This window comes from Sycon ciliatum, chromosome 3 (genome assembly GCF_964019385.1).
Source record: "Sycon ciliatum chromosome 3, ocSycCili1.1, whole genome shotgun sequence".
Classification (NCBI taxonomy): Eukaryota; Metazoa; Porifera; class Calcarea; order Leucosolenida; family Sycettidae; genus Sycon; species Sycon ciliatum.
Window position 1 is genome coordinate 45,922,313 of NC_088645.1, and position 24,495 is coordinate 45,946,807.

The window sequence follows — 24,495 nt, forward strand, 5'->3', positions numbered from 1 at the left end:
TCATACTCTCCGTCACTCCCCAGCCTGGTGTCCACGGAGGAAGAAAACAAACGAATCAAGACCGAGCTAGCAGAGCTCACAGCACGGCACACCTACCAACTGAAGAGAGTGGAGGAGGAAAAGCAAGCACAGCTGCTGACTGTTCAGGACGAGAACAAAGAAGCCCTTGTCAAGCTAGAGGAAGACAAACAGAAGGAGATGCAAGCTCTGCATAACAGGTGTGTACTGGAGGAGATTTGGGAATGACATAATCAAAGTTTGAGAATGATGTCAGCAAAGGTGTTCAAATGCCATAAGGTTTGGATGTGTTATCTCAAAGCCAGCCCTGAGTCAGTAAAATGCTGACTCAGTGATTGTACGGATCCATACAATGCATTTCGGTGATCCTCCTTCACAGCATAGTGCCACATCCAGTGGCAGTGACTGGACTGGACCCTCAAACCGGTCAGGGACTCACTCCTGGTACACAACAAATTACCGTGCGACGCGGGGAGGCGGAGGGGGGGGGGGGGAGGGACTCCACCCACTACATCCCGTAATCCTCCGTGGGCAGCGTGGGTCAAAAAGTCGGTACTTAACGTTAGATTTGGACTTGTGATGTCATCGCTCTCAAGACCTATTCACTTTGCCAAGGTTATTGCTCCCTCCCACCCCTCCCACCCCCCCCCCCCCCCACACACACACACACACCCACACACCACCACCACCACCCCAGCGTTCGGGATGAGTAGAATATGTTTCATGCATACTATTTGCGTGCATACAGCTTATATAATGGTGACGTTGTTAGTTGGTAAGCAAGTCTGACACGGCCGTTGTCCATTCTTTGTCCATTCATGTTTCACTCACAGGATCAAGCAGGCTATTGCCAAGAAAGATGAAACTATCTCGAAGCTCAAAGCGGAGGTTCTGGTAAGAATCAGCTAGTCGTGTTGCACTGACGAGTTTGTCTTTCAAGCTTTCAGTACACAATTATGAAGGTCTGGAATGCAAAGCCAGCTAAATCCATTTCAACCGTTTTCGGATAATGGCTCAAAAAATGATTCATTTTGTGTGCGGTTTGTATCAAAATCCATGTTTAAGTTTTAGTTTTGAAATGGTTGCACATGTAGTAAGATTCGAATTTTGGCAGCTTGTGCCTCTAGATCTTTTTGATTACACTGGGATCAAAAGATGCTTTTCTCAAATCCGGCGCTTATCAGGTCTTGTATCTCAGCTCTTCCTACTCAATGATGCAGACAGCCAGACTGTTTCGGCCAATGAGGCCTCATCAGTGCAACTCCGAGCGTAAAATAGGATTGAACTGTCAGCCATGGCTACGAGAACCACAGACATTAGGACAGCTCAATGTACTAGCGCTGAGAGTGCTCAAACTGCTAGAAGCAGCGGGCAAAGCATGAAGCTAACCAGCGCAAGTGCGTCCTATTCTCTCCCCCCCCCCCTCTCTTCATATGTAACCTAGATGCAGTCAAGTTCGCTAAAAACGACTGCGGATATAACCACAGTTCGCCAGAATTTCCATGCCCAGAGCAAAGTCCATTCTACCTGTATACATACAAGTAGACTTTGGGTGTAACGACACTTCGCGAATAAGAACACTGTTCTGATACCCCGCCGCTGAGTGTCGTTATACGCAAAGTTGACTGTATACCTGTCAATCTTAATGCCAGGTTGTTATGACGGGGTACCGGTCACGGTTTGGAAGATTAACTATACTATAATGAGGAGGAGGGGGGGGGGGGTTGATATAGTCGATTAATACGTGAGAGGTTAATCTCGCAGCAATCTCTTTCCGATTGTTGTGAAAACCACAGCTGTGTCTTTGTGGTTGTTGTGAAAACCACAGCTATGTCTTTGTGGTTGTTGTGAAAACCGCAGCTGTGTCTTTGTGGCTGTTGTGAAAACCACAGCTGTGTCTTTCTGATTGTGGTGAAGATTATGGTTATCTCTTTCTATTTTGGCTGCCATTGTACTACAGTACTTGGAAGTATGTGTGACTCACAGGCTTCCATTGTACTATTTATGTGACTTACAGGTTCCCATTATACAATTTATGAGACTTAAGGCTTCCTTTGTACTGTGTTTTACCTGCAGGCTGCCAACAAGAAAGCTGATCACCTCAACTCCTTGCTTCAACAGCAGAGAAAAATCATGACCAAGAAGTAGTGGACGTGGGGCCATACTTCCTGTCTTGACTCCACTCCCTACGTGTATATTTGTCTCATTCTCCCTGTAGCATGGGTGATTCACTCCCTACGTGTATCTTTGTCTCATTCTCCCTGTAGCATGGATTCACTCACTACGTGTATATTTGTCTCATTCTCCCTGTAGCATGGATGATTCACTCCCTACGTGTATATTTGTCTCATTCTTCCTCGCTCCTTTCCACTCAGTAGACGTTTCTTTGAGAGCAGTTGAGGCAGTTGAGACCATAGCAGGCATTCAGGGCTTTTTCTTCAGATTCTTGGCATTTTGTTAATTTTTTTGTATTGAGATTTTGTGTCATAATAATTATTATGGAAGCACATTTGTTTTGCCCATACAAGAGGCTTTTGATATAGCAGGCATTATCATGGTGGTGAAACTCACATCTCATGTTAGATCCCCAATCCGGCATGCTGAGCTGTAGACCTCTAGTTGATGATCTTTCTGTGCACACCGGCGCAACAGCCCTTGTGACCAGTTTCTTACTATTGTACATGCATTTGGGGACACCTGCAAGAATGGAATGTATCCATTGTGCTCTCATTCTAATTTCATGATTTCGGCGACTGCTTGTAGCTAGCGATACTGATTTTTAGGTTGAAACCGTTTTGGTCGTGTGACTGTATATTTTCTTATGTGAATATGGATATTGTGTTGTATAGTACTCGAGTCGAGGCTGCTACAACAACCGAAGATCTAATATTTATGCAACTGAACCAGGGAGTCGTAAAATACCGGTATTTTGCGACTCCCTGAACTGAACTATCTCACACTCACCCCAGGGTAGCGCTGAAACAGGAAATCAGCTCTGAACGTTCCCGCCAAAAAAGGTGCTAACAGTTGTCTTGTCTCTTGTCTCTCAAATTTGTCTTTCAAACACTGTTGTCTCTCTGTTCTCAGTTGACATCAGCATTGTGATAGATCTGATTGTCTTTCTCAAGGCGCTTCAGCAATCTCAGTCGGTAGAGCATGAGACTCTTAATCTCAGGGTCGTGGGTTCGAGCCCCACGCCGGGCGCCAATTGTCGTCTGAGGGGTTATATCCAGACGATAGGCCCTTCTGATTACTCTCACATATCGCGTGCGCTACAAACAGAGGATTGATAAATAGGTTTCACTCCAAAGAGATTCTCAAGAAGAAGGCAAAGAACAACAACAAGAAGAATGAATGTGTACAAATGCACGCATGCGCAACCTGCGCAGTCCGCGCAGGCACGGACAACATCAGTACCTCTGCAAGACGGAGAGGCACATACACGATGACTCCTAATGGCGACGACTGTTTTCATATCAGTGCTGATTTCCACTACCAACGTTCACATCTCTAAATCAGGGAGTCGTAAAATACCGACTCCCTGCTCTAAATTTAATAAGAGTTATTATTGATATAAAGAGAACAAATTCTGCTGTCATCGCCACACTACAACAAAGTCATGAAGGTTTACCAAAATCGATTTTCTTGTCACAATCATCAGTGGAAAGCCGTGACTGAAGAGTAACCATGCTGAATCAATGATTAATATACATTCAATAATGTGTTACGAGAACAAAACAAAGTGCTAAAATAGAATGAGGGAAGGTGAGACAATAGAAGTGAAGTGAGAGCTAAGTGCAACAGGGGTGAGGAACTAATTACAACGCTAGAACTGTGTATTGAGACAAACAATCATGCTGTGCACCTACGAAAACAATCTTAACGCAACTACATGTTTCTTCTGCTTACAAAGATCAGGCTTATGCAAACGAATACAAACAGCCTCAAGTACTTTCAACTGACTAGCGTACCGTGCACGACAAAGAACAGAAAAACTAAAATCATCATACACCTGCAGACACTTAGGGTGAGACAACAGATGAAGAAAAACGGCAGACTTCTTACGATCACAATCACCATCCGATTCCTCGTCTCCACCAACCGCAACCTCGTCCTCCGTCTCATCTTCCAACTCGTCCTCAGTGTCGTCCCCCGTGTCATTCTCCTCATCCACACCGATCGGTCCCAGGCTCGCTTCATGTTGCTTAACCTCTGTTCGTTGACTCCTCCTTTGATCTTGATGGTAATTTGTTACCATTGTTGTTGTTGTTATTGTTGTTGTTCCTGTTGTTGTTAAATCTTCTGTTCCCAGTGTCTTCGCCGGTGCTTGACATCCAGTACTGTAATAATTCATTGAATAATTAGCCGTTGAACGTCTAGGTCTTTGAATGTTGATCGTGTTGTTTTCTCTGTTGAATTCCGTTCCCTTCAGCTTTCTTTCTCCTTGTTCATGTTCAGTGCTTGCCTCTTCCATATTCACCTGTGCCACCGACCCCACAGACCAAGATCAAAGGAGGAGTCAACGAACAGAGGTTAAGCAACATGAAGCGAGCCTGGGACCGATCGGTGTGGATGAGGAGAATGACACGGGGGACGACACTGAGGACGAGTTGGAAGATGAGACGGAGGACGAGGTTGCGGTTGGTGGAGACGAGGAATCGGATGGTGATTGTGATCGTAAGAAGTCTGCCGTTTTTCTTCATCTGTTGTCTCACCCTTAGTGTCTGCAGGTGTATGATGATTTTAGTTGTTCTGTTCTTTGTCGTGCACGGTACGCTAGTCAGTTGAAAGTACTTGAGGCTGTTTGTATTCGTTTGCATAAGCCTGATCTTTGTAAGCAGAAGAAACATGTAGTTGCATTAAGATTGTTTTCGTAGGTGCACAGCATGATTGTTTGTCTCAATACACAGTTCTAGCGTTGTAATTAGTTCCTCACCCCTGTTGCACTTAGCTCTCACTTCACTTCTATTGTCTCACCTTCCCTCATTCTATTTTAGCACTTTGTTTTGTTCTCGTAACACATTATTGAATGTATATTAATCATTGATTCAGCATGGTTACTCTTCAGTCACGGCTTTCCACTGATGATTGTGACAAGAAAATCGATTTTGGTAAACCTTCATGACTTTGTTGTAGTGTGGCGATGACAGCAGAATTTGTTCTCTTTATAGCTATTATAAAATTGTTGTCTCCACGTCGATTATTTAGAGTTATTATTATTATTATTTTTTCTTATTTTGTTAGGGAAAAATTTATCGCGTCCTGTTCTAGCTCCGTTGAATTCGTCGTTTGTACGTAGCCCTTTCCCAAAGGTGCTCTTTTAGTTCGCACTTACAGTCCATTTCAAAACTATAGACGGGTACCTAGGCAAAAACCGTTATGCCAGCATCTATGCCACATAAAATCTGTGTTCACTTTGTGCATAAATTTTTCCAAATTGGGCGTCTGTTATCCAATCGTTTTATTTATTTATTTATTTATTACAGCATCTCATAGCACAGTGAGAACACCGGCCAATACAAAGAGAGAGGGTGTTAGCCAACTATGGCAAGGAAGGGAGAAGGGGAGAAGAAGAAGAAGAAAAAAAAAAAAAAAAAAAAAAAAAAAGGAACCGGCATGGATAAGTAGTGATTGCAACAAAATGAGAAACACAAATTCAAAGTCAAGGCACGACAAGGCTCTTAAAAAGGCGGAGGGAAGAAAGGTCCTTAGCTTCTTGGGGAAGTGCCAGCCACGCAGAGTACGCAGTGAAAAGGGGAGAGTGAAGTAGAAAGGAGGACTTGGGTTTCGGAAGGAAAAGGGAGTTTCTCGTGCTACGGGAAGAAAACCAGTTGAAACAGTGGAGGTGAGGTGGACACAGATTGAGTTGTTTAGAAACTATATGAGAGTAATCGTGGAGCGGTCCTGAGCAATATTCCGAAAACTATTCTCAAAAGGTTCCAGCCAAATTTGAAATATTTCAAAAACCCTACGCGTCTATAGTTTTGAAATGGACTGTAGTGCTTTTCGCGTCCCTCAAAATATGCTGAAAAGTGCTCTTTTTTCAGTGAAAACAGGCAAAAAGTGTTTTTTCAAAGTTACAGTTGCTGGACTACAGTGGTTAAAGGGGAAGTTAAGGCAAAAATTAAAATTTCACCAGTTGTAGTCTTCGGGGTGCTGAGTCGAATGGTCTTGGTCCGAGGAAGCTGAGACGCTCCCTTCCTACTTGAATCCCAATCGAACTCGCGCACTTCCACCGAAACTGGGTGACTGCGCCCTATTAGATGGGGATTTGTATGCAAAATGTCACTTAAAGCGCCATTTCGTTCTTATAAAAGCACGGATGACCGCGATTGGCCGATATGTTGTAGTCTTTTGGACGCTGAGTCGACTGGTTTTGGTCCGAAAAGGCTGCGATGCAGCGTTCCTCCTTTATTCCCAATCGAACATGGCTGAACAAGCGGTCACGTGCTCCTGGGTGCCCAAATCACCTGGTCACCACGCCAGCAGGCGACAACTTTCACACCAAGGTTCAACTCGAGTTCAACTCGAGTGACAGGACTGCTCCCAAAAAGGTCAAACAGGCTAGTAAATTGCACCCTGGAGGCACGGTGACCAGGTGACTGGCGTACGCAGGAGCACGTGACCGCTTGTTCAACCATGTTCGATTGGGAATAAAGGAGGAACGCTGCATCGCAGCCTTTTCGGACCAAAACCAATCAACTCAGCGTCCAAAAGACTACAACATATGGGCCAATCGCGGTCATCCATGCTTTTATAAGAACGAAATGGCGCTTTCAGTGACATTTTTGCATACAAATCCCCATCTCGTAGGGCGCAGTCACCCAGTTTCGGTGGAAGTGCGCGAGTTCGATTGGGATTCAAGTAGGAAGGGAGCGTCTCAGCTTCCTCGGACCACGACCATTCGACTCAGCACCCCGAAGACTACAACTGGTGAAATTTTAATTTTTGCCTTCACTTCCCCTTTAAGGGGGCAGCCTACCCATAAATTTCATATGGCATTCAATTGACCGTAACTTTGGTGTTTCTCAATGGATTTGAGTGAAATTTTGACCACACGCTCCAGCCACTATGCTGGCCCTCAGGACATGATTTACAAGTTCTTGCGCCTCACTGACAGGCTTTCCAGGCCGGAAAAACTCAAATTTCCGGCATAGTGCCACGGTGTGCGAGCCACCCAGGAGCCAAACAAATGCATTTACAATTTTTTCACATCTTCGTGCTCATTCTGTTCGTGCGCGGGACTCAAACCTAGAACAAGTCCAGAAGCAGCCATGGGTGATGGGGTAGGGCCCCTCAACGAGGCCCTGGAATCTGTCACAACGGAACGAGTGGGCGTTCTCTCACACACTCCCACAGACCCAAGTCAATTTTTGAATTTTTTTAGGTTTAGCACGTGCTACGAGGTCGTACCTTTGATACAACATCCAGTGCTGGGACCTCCACAGCAAGCCATTCCCACAGCGCTGCACACCAAATCCAGGATACCCTCAGAAACCGGCAAAGACTACCACTCACGTTTCACTACTGCCTAGTACTGAATCCTACCTGACTTCTTGACACGACTCAGACTTGCCAAAGTCACTAAATCAACGTCAACTACACTAATCAAGCCACATATCTGCAACGTCACGAGGGTGCTGGCAAAAGTCCTGCTGCACGGCGGGCTTCGCCCGCCGCCGTGCAGCCCAATTTTTTTTTTTTTTTTTTGTAAGAAAAATAATAAGGCACCCATTTTGATCCGTGCAGCCCAATACGTGGCTCAAAAACCTGATTCTTTTACGTCAAAAAGTGAAAAAACTCACGTAAAATTTGACGTGTTTTACGTGAGTTGACTGTCCCGCAAGTAAGTTCATGACGTGAGTTTTTGGAAGTTTCGCTTGGTTATTCCGACCGAATTTGTGTGAGTTTCCGGATTTTATCGAGTTTGTTGGAAGATTTGATATTTGTGCGAACTAAACCCGAATCCTGCCAAGCAAAATTTCACGTCACGTCGCACGTGTAACTTAACCTCTAAAAATTACACGTAACGTGAGATTTGCACCGCGTTTTGAAAAAGGGCAAAAAGCGTGTAACTTAACCTCTCTAATACCGTACTGGCAATATGTTGCCGCAGTGAGGCCATGAAGCGTTACATTGGCACATGTTTGCCGCACGCAGGGCGTTACATGCAACGTCGCACAGGAGCCGCTAGCCGTTACACAGGTTTCTATATTGCCGCAGTCCTTTTTTTGCTATTGCCGCATCACTTTTTTTGCGATTGCCGCATCATTTTTTTGCTTTTGCCGCATCATTTTTTCTTTTCATCCACATTGAAGGCACAGAAATTCAGTTGCTATCCAACTGTTACAAACCCGACGGCAAAGGGCGACAACGATATCAATAGAAGACTGTATATTTTAACTATCAGAGTGATCTGTTCACAAAAACACGCTTTCTCGTTTGCTCACGAACTTTCTTCTGCTTCACTAAAACTTTCTTTGCACGATCAGCAGCAATCCTGTTTTTCGTCTCCTTTCTCTCCTCATCCTTTCCTTTTTCACTTTCCTTGGGCGTGATTTTCTTCACGCCGAAGGCGAATAGAGACTTCTGCATTGTCACAAGGAAACTGGTAAACACATCGCTCTTCTTCGCAAAACGACCTCGGGAAAGAAGAAACCATTGAGATCGCCAACCACTGAATGATGCGCCTTCGAGTGTCAGGACTTCCTGCTGCGTCCAGTTTTGAACTTTTCACCACGCGGTACACGTGCTTTCACAGTTTTCAGCCTTTTTTTTGCAGTGCAAGCTGCAATGAAAAGATCGCCGCACCCCGCCGGACGCGCGTTACGAACTCTACGAAAATTTGTCGCACTAGCCTGGTCGCGCGTTACGCCGCACCCCCCTGCGTTACGCGTTACGCGGCAACATATATTGCCAGTACGGTAATAGCTAAGAAAAGTATGAATGCCGCAGACATCACAACGCAACATGACAATTTGTTCAAGGTTTGGTTTTGTGTGTTTCCGAAATCGATTTTCAAACTCCGATCATCAGTGGAAATACGGAACTAAAGTGATCAAGGGAAAAACAAAGGTTAAAATCCAAAGAAGTGTGACACATGACGGGTAACTTGTGGTAAGTATTACAAAAAGTGAGAACTAAGATAAAGAGTAAGTGTGACAAACGGGCATGAACAGTGCAGAAACAACTCATGAACACGGGGTGCAAACTCACAAAATAACCTAAGTGCTAAAATATGTTCTTTTTGCTTACACAAATCGGGCTTATGCGTACGAATACAATTTATATAATTATTATACATTATCCATATAAAACCGCTCTGTGAGCGGTCCTGAAAAACCTTTACTGGTGCTGCCCCGTCGTAAAAGTAAGAAATTAGAACTGGAGCATTGTCCCCCAAATGCGAACAGATCCACCTAAATCGCGAATGACGGGACCCGAACGCACCAGTAGCACGAGATCGGGAGGGCACAGGATCACAGCAATTATCATAGGGTAACACCACCACTACTATAGTGCAGTACATTGCACATTGCATCAGTGGCAGTGTATTGCTAGTACACGTACAATTATCGACGACCATGGCCTATTGTCTGGACCAACGTCCCCATCTGCATCCACAGCTAGGAACCTCGTGCTACTGGTGCGTTCGGGTCCCGTCATTCGCGATTTAGGTGGATCTGTTCGCATTTGGGGGACAATGCTCCAGTTCTAATTTCTTACTTTTACGACGGGGCAGCACCAGTAAAGGTTTTTCAGAACAGAGCGGTTTTTATATGGATAATTTCAGTTCTTTTTCCGTTCCCTCCCCACCCCAACCCCGAAGGTAAACATGATGAGCACGCGCGCGATGTATTGTATGTAGCCATGAGACTGCAATAACACACTGATACATACCAGCCCTAACCACCTCGCTACCCCGCACACAGATACACAAACACGTGGGTGCACACGGCACACGCACGTGGCCACGCACACATACGCACATGAACACGACACAAACAGGAAACTCTTCATGTATATAAATGCCATGCAAAGCAGTGGCCACCATACACCAGAAAGTGCAGAAAGTCACATATCCAACAGATAGAGAAGTGAACAGCAATCTGGTACAGCCCACACAAGACAAAGCTGACCTGATACTCGTCCCAGGATCGCAAGTGGCAGATCATTTTCAATGCATAACATGCAGGTGTACGTTACACGCATGGACAAAATCTGACCATGTCGCCAGCACACAATGTAATCACAAGTATACCCCACAAGTTACACACATGCACACTAGAAGCACAATGAAAGCAATGGAAAAGTACGATGTGGTTGCTGAAGCATCTTCACAATTCAAATTCAGACTTCAATGTGGTCGTCACAGGATGATATACCTGCAAGATACAAGTGATGCAGAAAGAAAGCAGAAGGTCGTGAGGTAGACTATGAGACACCACAAGCGGGTCACGTACATGTATGTTCAGGGCTAGTGCACTCACACGCGGAATTATCATATTCGAGCATTTCCCAAACTGAAAAGTGCAATGAAATCCACTTGCATGCAGAGGAGCAATTTTGCAGTGTGATGCGTAATTCGACACGATCTGCGATGCTGCGTGCGATGCAAACTCGCGCAAAATATCATTCACGGAATGACTGCAAGAGGTCAGTGATGCAACAACGCCCTGCTGACATGTGTCTCAAAGCTCAATAAGAATGCGTTTATCACCATGGCACTCGCATAGCCGGTACAACTGGTACAAATGTGCAAGCAATTCCATCTTTTGTCTCGCCTCCTCAGATAACCACCGCAAGGGTGCGACGACAACCTTCGGCCTGACAAGGTGCTTCCAGACAATCTTCGCACTGGTTGGTACACAGTTCACTATGATGTTTGTATTGTCAGCACACAAGTCATGCATGAGACGCGGGTTGCCGTCAATTGGCAATGGAAGGTGGAGTATTTTGTTCTTGGCACCTCACTCGCTTTGAATGCGGTCGACTGGGCCATGCTTTGTGTCTAGCTTGTAACATGTCTGGAAGGGTTCCACTTTTTGAGTGAGTTTAGTCGCGACAAGCACTGGGGTACAGGGTCAAGGTGCAAGTCATTGAGAACGCAAGATGGCGGTATGCTGTCTTTCTTCACGTACAGTTTGCAAACCCTGCAAATGAACATGGCGTCTGTAGCGTGCGACTGTACACCATTAACTATTGGCAAGATATACACACGCACCTTTAAAAACGTAACGAACTACAAGAATAGAGTGAGTACAATGCGCTGTCGACCTGATAACGTGTTGGAAGATAACAGGTCTACCGTCCCACCTAACCGTACCCTTCATCATTCCTCATTCACCATCGCGCGATACTATGGCACACACTGGCTGCGGCTACATATCAAGGGATGCCTTACCGTCGTCTAGAGGGGACGTCTTCGCAGCAATGTTTTTCGTCCTGCGCATTCAGTCCGCCGACGCGACAGAGTTTACGGGGCCGTTCCAGTTGCAGAAGACATTCGATTCATCGGGCCAGTGCAGCAACAGGGCCGTGGGCACTCAGGGGCAGAGGAGTGACATTGTGAATGGACAAGAAATATGCAGTGGCAAGTGGCAAGTGCCATGAATGTCAAGTTCTCATTTCTAATTGAGCTATGGGGCTGTTAAGTGTGACGTCACGGCTCCTTCGATACGCATAGCAACGGAGAGCACTGGGGACAAACAAAAGTCGCGTCCTCTGGATGGAACCAGATGTCAAGGGCAACAGCATCTAAATGACTGGAGAGACAGTTGTTTTTCTTTGCTTTTTCTTCAAGCGATTGTTGTCGCTCTTTACTCCTTGTTCTTTCCTCTACAAAACTCCTGTAGTCGTCGAGTGCCTTCATGATGGCTGTGAAATTGGCTGCCCACAGTAAAACTCCGTGTTTGAGAGTACTTTGAAGATGTTTCGCGTCCTGATGGATCAAAGTATGAGCTCTCCTTGTGGATTCGATTATATATAGGTGAGTTGTTCAAGAAATCAGTGTCTTCTTTCTGTCTCTGCCCTCACGCTGGCACAATATCAGCCTCTATATCCATGACAGCTCGTACCTCCCGTAAACTGCATGACTTAGATATATTTTCGCCCTCCGTGGTGATTGAAGACCCATGGAAGAATTTATTATGTTCAGAATGATGTCCTAAGAATATAAAATAAAATAATTCTAGGGAATTGTCATAGGGTATTTTTGGAAGGATGGAGACAGAGAGAGAGAGAGAGAGAGCACTGTTTGAAGTGTTTGTCTCACTGTAATTACTCCAGATTATTGAATGTTGTATGATCTACTTCAAAAAGAAGTACTCTATATTTTCCATAATGTTTTTTCCTGATTTGCGGGATCTCTTCTTTTGCTGTTTGCGTGTTTACAGGAAGTGGCTGTCTGGTGTAACTGCACCAGATCCTGGGGAAATTAAGTCAGATGCAGAGGCAGGGTCGTCCAGTGATGCAACACTGCCGTTCTGTATGCAACGTTACCGCTAATACCCCCGGCGAAAACACAAAAAAGACAAACACGTGAAAAGACTACAGTATTGACCGTTCTGCTAATAAATGCAGGACTGCTCCGACAGTCGATAATCGAAACACAGAGCACCAGCATGATGTTTTCATATTGGGAACCACACAACAGCTCAATTCTCAAGCCCAAAAATTGATGAATACAAATACAGAGCGACGCAACAAGAGGTCATCCGGCAACCAAACAAACCTGGGTCTAATGCACTGAATAGTCCTGAAATACGCAGGCCGGACAAAGCAATGCAAGCACATAATGTTACAAGGTACATGCATTGCAGAACAAAGTGTAACCAAAGATACACAGGGTTATAGCTGCACACTTGTGCATGTGCTCGCTCAGCCCAAGAACACACGATCATGATGATAGAAACAATCCGGGGGAAACACGCTAACACCGAAGTAAGCGTCAACACGTAAATAGTGCAGCTCTGAAAAAATTACATTGACATGAACATTGGTGTGTCGAGTAGTATCAGGCTTGAATAATCATCCAACCAAGACTTCATCAGGTCCCAGACGCTGAGATCGCACGCCGAATGTGAAGTGCATCTAGCCTTGAACCTGTCGCACAAGGCACACATATATGGCAAAATGACATCCACTCTGATTATTTCCAGAGGCCAATCATGACAGAACACAGAAATGAAACCACGGGCTCAACCAAGTAAACGCAAAGGAAGTTCGTCAAAATAATCCATGCAGTGCTCTTTTAATTGCAGCGCTGATTGCAGTGTTGCGTCATAGCCCGATACCCGCTGAGCACAGACACAACTCCATTCGTCAGGGGCAAGACATACTCTTTTGGAATAAAGTCATAAAGTACAGCGTTCCAATGACATTACGGACACCTTGTGTAAATGCATGGTCTGTTCATCTGGCCGACTCGGCCACGCATGAGAGTGTGTGCATGTACATGCGCGCGCTTGCGCGAAGCGCGCGCGCACACACACACACCATGTATTCGGTGCGTATGGTGTACCAGTTGCGGGACAATGAAGATGGAATCATTATCATGATGTTACATGTACACAAGAGTACATAACCCCCCAGAGTGTGCAACGCCTGATCCAGCTCTGCATAGGGTCTTGGTCGAGCGGAATCGGATCTTTGCGTCATAATACCGTACACATCTGAGGGGAACCCGGGGAGTCGCGGGTACTCTTGGATCAAAAACAATGGTGCCCTGCCTCGAGACCGGCCTTGCGCTGGTGTGGAGTGTACGCATGACATCAGAAGATCCGATTCCGCTCGACCAAGACCCTATGCAGAGCTAGATCGGCGTTGCACACTCTAGGGGGTTATGTACTCTTGATGTACATCTACAGTGTATGTTTGAGTGTAAAGTAAATTTTATTTTATTGGACATTTCTTCGACACAACTAATAATATTACTTACTTCACATGTTCGCATTTCTCATAAGCGATCCACCTGCGCTCCGTATCAGTCGAGGAAAAATTATCCCAGATATACACTAGTCACCACAGCCATGTGATGACATTGGGATGGGCCCCAAGCAGTGCACGATTGCACTCTCTAGTTACAATAAATTTGGCCAGATTATCTGTGAAGACAAAATGCAATGCATAGCGGCAATCGATGGATGAAGAGAGAGTTTGTAAATACCCATATCTTTCCACTTGTTCAGGAGCTTACCTTTTGGAGTTCACATCGTTTACACGATCTCTCATGCTGTCTTGCACCTTGGTTTTGTTGACCATGGATACGCCAACCCAGAAAACATTCTACAGGAGCTACTAATGCAGAGCGTTTTTCACGCTCGATCTCGGCGATCTACCTTGTCACGCCAATAAAATCCTCCATGACACTGGCTACAGTCACAAGAGACGTCTCAGTAAGGTAATGAGCACGACAACATCGTCGAGATCAAGGACAAAGAGAAAACAAAACACTCACTGAAAACAGCAAAGAAGAAACGAAGAAATGTACACGATTCCTATATGTTGCCACTGACAACTGGGTCGGTGGGGACGACGCTACTTTTGTTTGTCCCCAGTGGGATCGTTGCTATGCGTATCGAAGGAACTGTGACGTCATCACTTAACAGCCCCATTACTTACAGTCCTGCCATTGCTCGCTCGTCTTGATTCCTCCTCGTTCGTCTGCGTCCACTTCTGCCGTCCTCCCCGTCACGGCGTCAGGTCAGTGCATTCTCATTAATTTCTCAATGGCACTTTTCGGGACGGGGGTACCGGAAGGAGTTCGCACGATGCCTCCAAAGGCCTAGAGCGGACGTCTTTGCAGCAATATGTTTCGTCGGCCACGGGACAGCGTTTAACGCAGTAACGGGGCACTTTGCGGTACGGGGGTACCGGAAGAAGTTCGCACCATGTCTCCAAAGGCCTAGAACGGACGTCTCTGCAGCAATATATTTTTCGTCCTGCGCATTCAGCCCGCCGACGCGACAGCGTTTACGGGGTCGTTCCACTTGCAGAAGACATTCATCGATCATCAATGGCACTTTGCGGTACGGGGGTGCCGGAAGGAGTTCCCACCTCCAAAGGCCTAGAGCGGACGTCTTTGCAGCAATTCTTTTTGCCCTGCGCATTCAGTCCGCCTACGCGACAGGGGGGGGGGGCTTTCCAGGTGCAGAAGACATTCATCAATGGCACTTTGCGGTACGGGGTACGGAAAGGGGCCTCCTCGTTCGACTTCGTCGACTGCTGCAGTTCTCCTTCCCGTCAGGGGTACCGAAAGGGGCCTCCTCGTTCGTCTTCGTCGACTTCTGCAGTTCTCAACTATTTCGCGTACGGGAAAGTCATCGCGCGACTGTCGCTCGATGGCTTTCTCGCACGTGACATCGACGTTTACCAAGTGACATTGGCACAAAGCAGACCGCTGACGGGGTCACGTGTCAACAAAGTATCAACAAAGACAAGTGTCGACAACGTGTGGACCACGTGTATAGCGGTACACTACAAGTCCTCTTCTTTCCTCAATGTTCACCCTCCAGTCGGCTGCTACTTGCACCGAGAGGCGCACTACAAATTGTAGAGGGCAATCATTCTCTTCACTTTCTTTGCCCGCTGCTACCACTAGATATGCATGTTCTCTATTTCTTTCCTTGGCGCTGATAGGTGGAATTCTCTGCCTGTCTCGTGTCGTTAGGTTGAGCATCTATCCGTTTTTGTTTCGCTCTGTAAAGAGCACTTAGGGTTCCCTGTAACAAGACGGCAACGTCAGTCTGTAGGGCCTTCCCTATCAAAATAATAAATTCTACTACTACTACTACTACTACTACTACTACTACTACTACTACTACACTCAGCGGTACACTAATTCTCGTGCCATTCTCGTGTCACAAAACTGGAACATCGAGTACCAGTATGGAAAGGCTTCAGACAGGAAGCCTTTCCAATGTTTCGTGCATAGCCATGATACGTGTTCAGATATGAACCCCAGCTGAGAAATGAATAAGCATTCTAACATTTATGCATTTATGGGTCTACGAAAGGCAAAACAGGGAAGTAAAGTAAAAAAAAAACACTTTTTACAGAATTGTGTAGACCGGGTACGGTACAAGCTTCACCAAGTAGTAGATTCGCTGTCTGCATGGTTTATCTAGCCCACTTCTCAGCCTCCTATTACAGTCCTATTCACTCCCCGCTGCACTGGCCCACATTCTGCTGCCACAACCCGGGGCCAAGCTACACCTGCTCTTGTCTTGCCTGCCTGCCACTCCCCGGTATGGTTTCCATTCCATTGCGTATCTTGGTGCCGACAGGTGGAATGCGCTGCCTCCATCTTGTCGCCTGGCCGAGTTAGGCCTCGGCGGGTAATGCTAGTTATTTCAGCTCAAAATGCTTTTAGCATTGCTAGTTATTCGGTCATATAATGCTCGTTAGAATGCTAATTTGGACTTGTAATGCTAGTTGAAAAGGCAATGTGAACCACTCATATGGCATTGTGTCATAATGTAAGTCACACTGCACGGAATACTGCTATTGGAAGTACCTAGTACTTTGAAAGTAGATTATAATTATGGTGATGCTATTTCAAAATGATGTGGAACTGAAGTTGCTATCATGAACTAGCAGTGAATAACAGTAAATCAGAACCCTACGTCGACAGTCTTCAAAGTACTTTGAGGGTGCATACGGAATGCTATTTTGGAAATTTAGTATATTGTGTGGTATGAAAAAGTACAATATAAGTGATCTAACCCTCGATATGCTTGCTCCTTTGGCTTTGGGCAGTCGTGAAGCCTCACCGGGCTCATCCTCCACCTCTGCCTCGTTCTCGTCTTTCTTATTATCCTCCTCTGTCTCGTACTCATCTTCCTCACTCTCTTCCTCCGAAGAATCAGAGACTTCCAACACATTTCCATTTGATGTACTCATGGTGCAAGCAAGCCGGCACTGCATGACTCTGTGAATAGGAAAGACAAGGTTTCTTTCCGTTTCCCATGATGGCATCAACGTGGTACGTCTATACCTAGCAGCTGCCACTAAGATTTTCCCATTTCGCTAGCAATGGTACATTGCGACGGGAAGTGGGAGTTGTGCTAGGAGCTGAGAGCGAGATATAACAGTGTATTGCCTATGACGTCATAAATATCCAACCGGAACTTCACAGCATGAAAAAATAAAATCACGCAACCACATCACTACAGTTGCCTTTTTTAGTGAAGCGAGACTACGGATATGTGACAGGAAAAAATGAATCATTCCCAACACATCCACCAACCCATAATGGGAGGGCGGGTGGGACACTGTTATATCTCGCTCTCAGCTCCTAGCACAACTCCCACTTCCCGTCACAATGTACCATTGCTAGCGAAATGGGAAATTACGCATCGGAGCTTCAAGCTTCGATATAACAGTGTATACTTCAAAGCGCACACGACACATAAACACATGTGGGATAAACATATTCATTCCCATGCATGGATAACATTCTAGTCACGGGACAGGCACCTAAGTGTCCTGATAGCAGCAGGTCAGGCTATAGCCCAAACCCCGGAGCTGAGAACGGCTGCACTGTAAGTGGCTGCTGCCGCTGATGCCAGGCCCCCCGGAATGACCCTAAGAGGGACGGCTACGTGCTGTCCGCCGTACGCCACGATGCGGAGCGCGAAACCTACGCCAACACACATGCTGTACCGAGCAGAGCTCCGGTACTGGAAAAGGCGCGAAACACACCTGCGAGAGAGGCAAAGCCCAGTCTTGAGCCAATACGATGAACCGCATCCGCCAGTCCAGACCTCCTCTGGCACTATAGTCTGTTTCAAAAAGATTTACAATCAGGTTTGGGTCTTAAAAAGTATGAAGATAAGGGAAATTTGGACAACAAAGTACATACAATGGCTTGTTAGGACACGGCAAATTGTTCTGTGAAGGTTTCGGAACAATTGGACCAGCCGTTGAGGAGTTAGAAGTTCGGCCAGGTTTCCGGCCTTTTCCCATGGTTTACAATTTGCCCAGGAAGCCAGTATCGATTTTTTATCAAAACCCACGATTTATCCTTTCCTTTTTGTTCTTGTGGTTATGAATGCTGTCTGCTGACCATGAATGATGAAGTTGTGAGTTCAAATCCCAACCTATCCTCAAGTCAAACTTTTTTTCTTCATTGTTTTGGACTTTTGATGATCAAGCTGGTACAAGACAAAGAAGATGGCTGCACCCAACGACTTGTTCTTGGAGCTCGCGCTTCCTGCCGAACTGACTGCCACTTGACTGGCTCACGCCATGTGAACACCATGAACACACCCACAACACTGCAATGGTACGTGGTGTGAGTGAATATGGAAGTCATCGCGCAGTAGCTTTTTGAGATTTATTCTAGTATTTCAAGATCGCCAATTTATTTGAATTTAGCAGTCAACGCCGTCTTCTATCAGCGTTCACAAGCGTCTGCTTTTCTCAAAATGTCGTCGAAGTCACACGGATAGCTTTGCCAAGTCATGGCCTTGGGAATGAGTCCGTGTCGATGTCGTTTTCGTCACACGGTGAGTAAATTGTAGCGCAGCTCAAAGAAACTATTTTGGTCACAAAACGAATTAGGACCCATGCCGCTCGTCAACATTTACAACACTTTCGTTTCGACATGTCCTCTTTGACTCCTTTATCCGATACGAGTAAGAACTCGTTTGTTGTAAACCAGACGTACATGACTGTATCAACGTGAGTGAGTTGTCATTTTTCCTGCTTTCGCGCGGAATATTTCTTCGAGTTCACAGTGAGTTTTTCCAGGCAGCGCTCGAGTGCTCATACGGTAAGACGCCAAACTCCCCGGGCAATCGCCAGGATTGCAAATCTTTTTGAAACGGACTGTAATATCCACACTGCCGCTATGCTGAGTAGCTGGTGTCCGGTCCGTGACCGTCCTGTTGCTCTGGTGGGGGAAGCATCCGGCTTCGGTTAGCATAGCCACGACCGGCTTGGCTATATTGAGTCTGGTTGTACGGGCTGGTGTAAGGCTCGTACCGGGAGCCACCGCCGTACCTGCTGACCCCAGTACCTCGGAAAAACTGGCGTTCACCCGCTGACGCCCCTCCAGAGCCAGACTTGCTGTCGCTCGACTGCGGAGGAGCTCGAGCGTCCTTGTATTGTTTCACAACCAAGCCCAGCGCCTCCTGGGACTCTGCCTTGGACTGGATGCGCTCCAATAGTTCCGGGCCGAACAGGGCCGTGCCCGCTTTATCAAATGGCTCCTCCGCCATGGGTACCAGGCTCTTATCTAGATGCTCTAGGAACTCCTGGCGCCTCAGCACCGAGAGCTTACTGTTGGCATTGCCCAGCAGAGACAAGCCAGCCGGAACCATGTCCAATACAGCTTGCGGGTCTAGGCCTGCACCAGCGTCCTGCGCTGCCTTGGCCTCCATCATCAGGGCAGAGAGAGGACCCAAACAATCCAATACGCTGCTCTGTAGCGAGTACAACATGTTGTCTCGCGACCTCTTGAATGACTGCCTTACACCAGGTAAATTCAGCACCTCGTGGTCTAGTTTAGGTGTGACCGCCACGTCCACCTCTGGTCGGGAAAACTGCTCTACTAGGTCCCTGCGCTCCTTTCCCTTCAAGGGCTTCCTGAAGCGAGTCTGAAGGAACTGTTTTATATCTGAGGACACCGGAGCATGCTCCGGGTCGTCCGTGCTCACGTCCACACACGAGGGTACCTGCCCACTCGTGGTGTCGTTCAAATCAGCATCACTCGAGCAGGCCTGCCCACTCGAGGAGCTAGGTGGAAGCAACAAACTTCCACCTGACAAACCAGACTTGGGCATGCCCAAGGAACTGGCGATTTCCCGGGGTTGAGTGCCTGCACTCAACCTGGAAAGTTTTGGCTCCGATCCATTGGACTGCGAGGACTGGCCCCTGGCCAGATCCCTTCTACATTCCGCTGTCGCTTCCAAAGCACGTAGACGATCATTGATCGGAGCAAGGAGATCCATAACGGCTGATGAAACAGCTTGCCGGATTGAGTTTTCATCCATCTCTAATCGCGAGAAGAAGAGCTCAGATTTTCTAAATCACTTCGTATCGAGCGGAAATAAAAAAGGCAACTGTAGTGATGTGGTTGCGTGATTTTATTTTTTCATGCTGTGAAGTTCCGGTTGGATATTTATGACGTCATAGGCAATACACTGTTATTTTTTTTTATTTTTTAATAAAAATAAAAATAAATCGAAGCTTGAAGCTCCGATGCGCAATCGCAACAAGAGACGCATGTTGCGAAGTCGCAGGCTAACGACTAACGTTTAAGCAAAACTGCCAAAAGCCGCTGGTACAAAGTACATGTACAGTGTGTACGTTACATTGTAGAGCTCCTGTTTTATTCAGTAATGCACACTCATGAAGTGAGAAAATGACACTTTTGGGCCCTAATGCTTGTTTTGGCTCCAAATCCGGGTACAATGCTGGAGCATTGCTAGTTCTCAAAACGATGCTCGTAATGCCAGTTACAATGCTAGCATTAACCGCCGAGGCCTAGGCCGAGTCGCCTGCTTTGTTTCGCGCTCACACAAAGTCTCATTTAGGGTTCCCAGTAAAAAGGCAACATGCCTGTTGGGAAATCCCTAACAAAATAAGAAAAAATAATAATAATACAAACTTAGAAAAGGACATATGGATACGAGTTAAGAGTAACTCTCCATCACTGTAACATGATACTATATACAGTCAGAAAGTGCAATAACTAGGCACAAAACTGACAGAGTACTGAAACATTCGACGTCCTGACACCTACGTCGAATGTTTCAGTACTCTGTCAGTTTTGTGCCTAGTTATTGCACTTTCTGACTGTATATAGTATCATGTTACAGTGATGGAGAGTTACTCTTAACTCGTATCCATATGTCCTTTTCTCTTCCACATTTATTTATGGCTCAACATCCGAGTTACAAACTTAGAAGTTGCGACTTCGGCGGTAATAGTCATGAAGTTGATTGTTCCAACTAGTTCGGCAAGAAGCGTGTGTTCCTAGTTGGAACAATCAACTTAATAATAATACAATAATGATAATAGTAGTAGTAGTAGTAGGAGTAGCCAACTTGTTGCCCCCCCCCCCCCCCAAAAGCGGCGTTCCAATGCCATCGAGCACTGCAGTACTGGGAAACTGTGATCGCATGCATGAGCAAACAGATCTTATTATTATTATTATTATTATTATTATTATTATTATTATTATTATTATTATTATTATTATTATTATTATTATTATTATTATTATTATTATTATTATTAAACTCGGATGTTGAGCCATAAATAAATGTAGAAGAGAAAAGGACATATGGATACGAGTTAAGAGTAACTCTCCATCACTGTAACATGATACTTTATACAGTCAGAAAGTGCAATAACTAGGCACAAAACTGACAGAGTACTGAAACATTTCTTTACTTATCTTTGATATTTATGACCCACCCAAGTTGGGTGGTGTGCTGCTTTGCTGCTTCGAATTGTAGTTAGACCGCTTTGTCAAATATCGTACTGGTCTCGTCATCGTCCAGTAACAATCGACATTCTTTGTTCCGTTGGGACTGTAGCTTTTGCTCGTTTTCGTTGCGCTTGCCTTCCCCTCTTTGGTCTTTCCGTAACCTTGAACCTTCCAAGTTGGAAGGCTGTCGGTTAGCGCTATGGAGATGTGTTGAAGCTAGGTGTCAGGACGTCGAATGTTTCAGTACTCTGTCAGTTTTGTGCCTAGTTATTGCACTTTCTGACTGTATAAAGTATCATGTTACAGTGATGGAGAGTTACTCTTAACTCGTATCCATATGTCCTTTTCTCTTCTACATTATTATTATTATTATTATTATTATTATTATTATTATTATTATTATTATTAAATTTTTGATAGGGCAATCCCCACAGGCCTAAGGCCTTCTTACAGGGTACCCTAAATGTGCCAGTACAAGGTAACGGAAGCGAGAAACAGATGTGCAAAGGCGAATGTCAGCAGGTAGAGAGTTCCAACGATCTGAGCCTAGAAAACTAAGAGAAAAAAGACCATACCGATTTAAAGCAGCGGGAAGAGTAAGGGCTTTAGAAACTTGAGAGCGTGTGCGGGAGTTTGTGTGTGACGATGCACTGCGCAACGAAAAACAACTAGAGAGTAGGGGGCTTGCTAGATCATTTAGTGAACGAAAAATAAGAACAAAAAGTCTGAGCTGATACTGAGCGGCCAGTGGGAGTAAATGGTTGCGTTTTTGTAGTGCACTGATGCTGTTGAAGCGAGTGAGGTTGAACACCGTGCGCAAGGCACGTCTACTCAAGCGAACCAGGCGCTCATATTCACCCTCACGAAGGCAGTGGGCAAACGCATTCGACCCATACTCGAGAACTGATTGGATGGACGATATGTAGAATGTTTTCTTGGCGTGCTCCGTGAGTTGGTGTCGTATCTTCCTGAACACAGCGATCTTGTTTCCAATCTTGCGCTCAAGGTGGGCGATGTGGGCACCAAAAGTAAGGTGTTCATCCAAAACGATTCCAAGATACTTCACTTCAGGCAAAGGGGCAATTGAGGTGTTGTTCAGTTGAAGGCTGACGTCAGGGGTCAAAGGTGTGGACTTCGACCTGAAGATTATGAACTGAGTCTTGTCCGGATTGAGGCAGAGACCTCGTGCAGCCAGGAAATCACGAACAATGGTAATATCCTCAGCGAGATCGAGTGTGAGTTGGTTTAGGTCCTTGCCAGCTTTGTAGAGGGAAACATCGTCTGCGTATTGCCGTGCCTTGCAGTGCTTCGTTGCAGAGGGAAGATTACGAACTGATATATTGAATAAAGAGGGCCCAAGGACAGAGCCTTGCGGCACACCTCTGTTTCCTGCTTATGTGTCTCCCTGAGCTGTCTTCGTGACGACACGCTGTTCCCGGTTCTGTAGGTACGTAAGGAACCATTGCAAAGCTGTACCTCCCACGCCAATGTCTGTCAATTCTTGTAGGAGCATGCTATGGTTTACCGAGTCAAATGCCTTGGACATGTCCAGGAATGCAGCAACAACAAAATGTCCTTGATCAAGGGATGTGTGCCAGTCGTTCACTACACACGCCAGTAGGTCTTCACCGGAGTGGTGCTTGCGGTACGCAAATTGCTCCGGAGGGAGTAGTGGTGTCTCAGTCGGAGCAGTGTAGATGTGATCCATGAGTTGTTCATGTGCCAGTGTCTCCATAAGCTTAGCCATCTGGGGCAACAGTGATATCGGCCTGTAGTTGGTAGCAATGGACTTGTCACCTCTCTTGTAAATGGGACGTACATGCGCAAATTTGTAACATTCGGGGAACTCACCAGTGGAGAGAGAGGACGAGAAGAGCCGTGCAAGTGGTTCTGATATTTGTTCTCCAAGTGTCTTGTAGATGGTGGGAGGGATCAAGTCAGGACCTGTGGCCTTGCGGTTGTCAAGACGTCGTAGGAGAGCCAGGATGTCATCGGCTGTCACAGCGGTGAACTCCGAGAAAGAGTGTAGAGGCAGTGGCCCATGTGGAACTGTCAGAGGGATTTGTGAATTGAGTGAAGGGTCTGTGATGACCTTGGCAAACGTAGTTGTGATATCGTGCAGACTTGCAGCAGGATTTTGCGAGATCTTCTTCCTTCCAAGTAAAGTGTTGAGAATGAACCACTGGGCACGTGGATTGCGTCGATGGTCATGCAGTTGTTGCTGGAAAAACGCAGAGCGCTTTTTCTTAGTAAGCAATTTACATTGCCGTCTAAGGCTTCTGAAGTTCTGGACAAGACGTGCACAGTCTGGGTGTTTGATCATGGCACGGTGGGCACGTTTTCTTCGGAAAAGCAGTTGACGGAGTTCATCATCGACCCAGGGTTGCGGCATCTGTTTCCTGGTAGCACGTACTTGTACCAACGGGCAGTATTGGTCTAGTGAAGAAGTGATCTTGTCCTGCAAGCTCTGGAGATCATCGTTGTGAGTTTGTAAATTGTCCAGTTGTTGAGCTACACTTGTCTGGAATTCACAAATAGGTAGCGTACGAATGGGTGGTTTGCGAGTGTAGAAGTGATGTTGGGAGCGTACGATTGGTAGTGAGGAGGTGCATAGTTGTACAGTTATAAGTTGGTGGTCGGACACGTCGCACGGTTCTACTGAGCAGGTATGGAGATAGAGGTCGGTGTGTGCTTGACTATTAGGTGAGATGTATTGCAATGTATTCGGTACTAGGACTAAGTCTAGAGTGGATTGGCTGGGAAATCTCGTTGGTGCATTGACTATGTTACGGAGGCCTAGATCATGACAATATGTTTCCAGATGGTGGTAATGTGGATGTTGCCTGTCTTGCACATTGACATTGAAATCACCAACCACAATAAGAGTAGACTTTGGTGGTGAAGACTGAAGTGTGTCATCTGTCATTTCGGTGAGCTTCTGCCAGAAATTGACTGTCTGTGTAGGAGGGCGATATGCACAGATGACTGTCAGTGGATGTTGTGGTAGGGAAATGTGGACAGAGAGTGCTTCAGTGTCA

At 46.1% G+C, this 24,495-nt stretch overlaps 1 protein-coding gene and 1 long non-coding RNA gene across 2 annotated transcripts in view; one reads left to right on the forward strand and one right to left on the reverse strand.

Annotated features, from left to right (window-relative positions):
* Positions 1-2,967, forward strand: part of LOC135812322 (centrosomal protein of 131 kDa-like) — a 41,798-nt gene extending 38,831 nt beyond the window's left edge. The window contains exons 24-26 of the mRNA XM_065325698.1: positions 24-218; positions 852-912; positions 2,095-2,967. Coding sequence (XP_065181770.1) covers positions 24-218; positions 852-912; positions 2,095-2,166 — 328 coding nt within the window. The 3' untranslated portion in view covers positions 2,167-2,967. The remainder of the gene's footprint in view (positions 1-23; positions 219-851; positions 913-2,094) is intronic.
* Positions 2,968-12,624: 9,657 nt separating this feature from the next.
* On the reverse strand, positions 12,625-14,600 carry LOC135812799 (uncharacterized). Its single transcript, XR_010552982.1, has 3 exons — positions 14,216-14,600; positions 13,958-14,123; positions 12,625-13,122 (listed from the first exon to the last, which is right to left on the reverse strand). It is a non-coding gene; the product is annotated as an uncharacterized LOC135812799 (long non-coding RNA).
* Between the last annotated feature and the right edge of the window lie 9,895 nt (positions 14,601-24,495).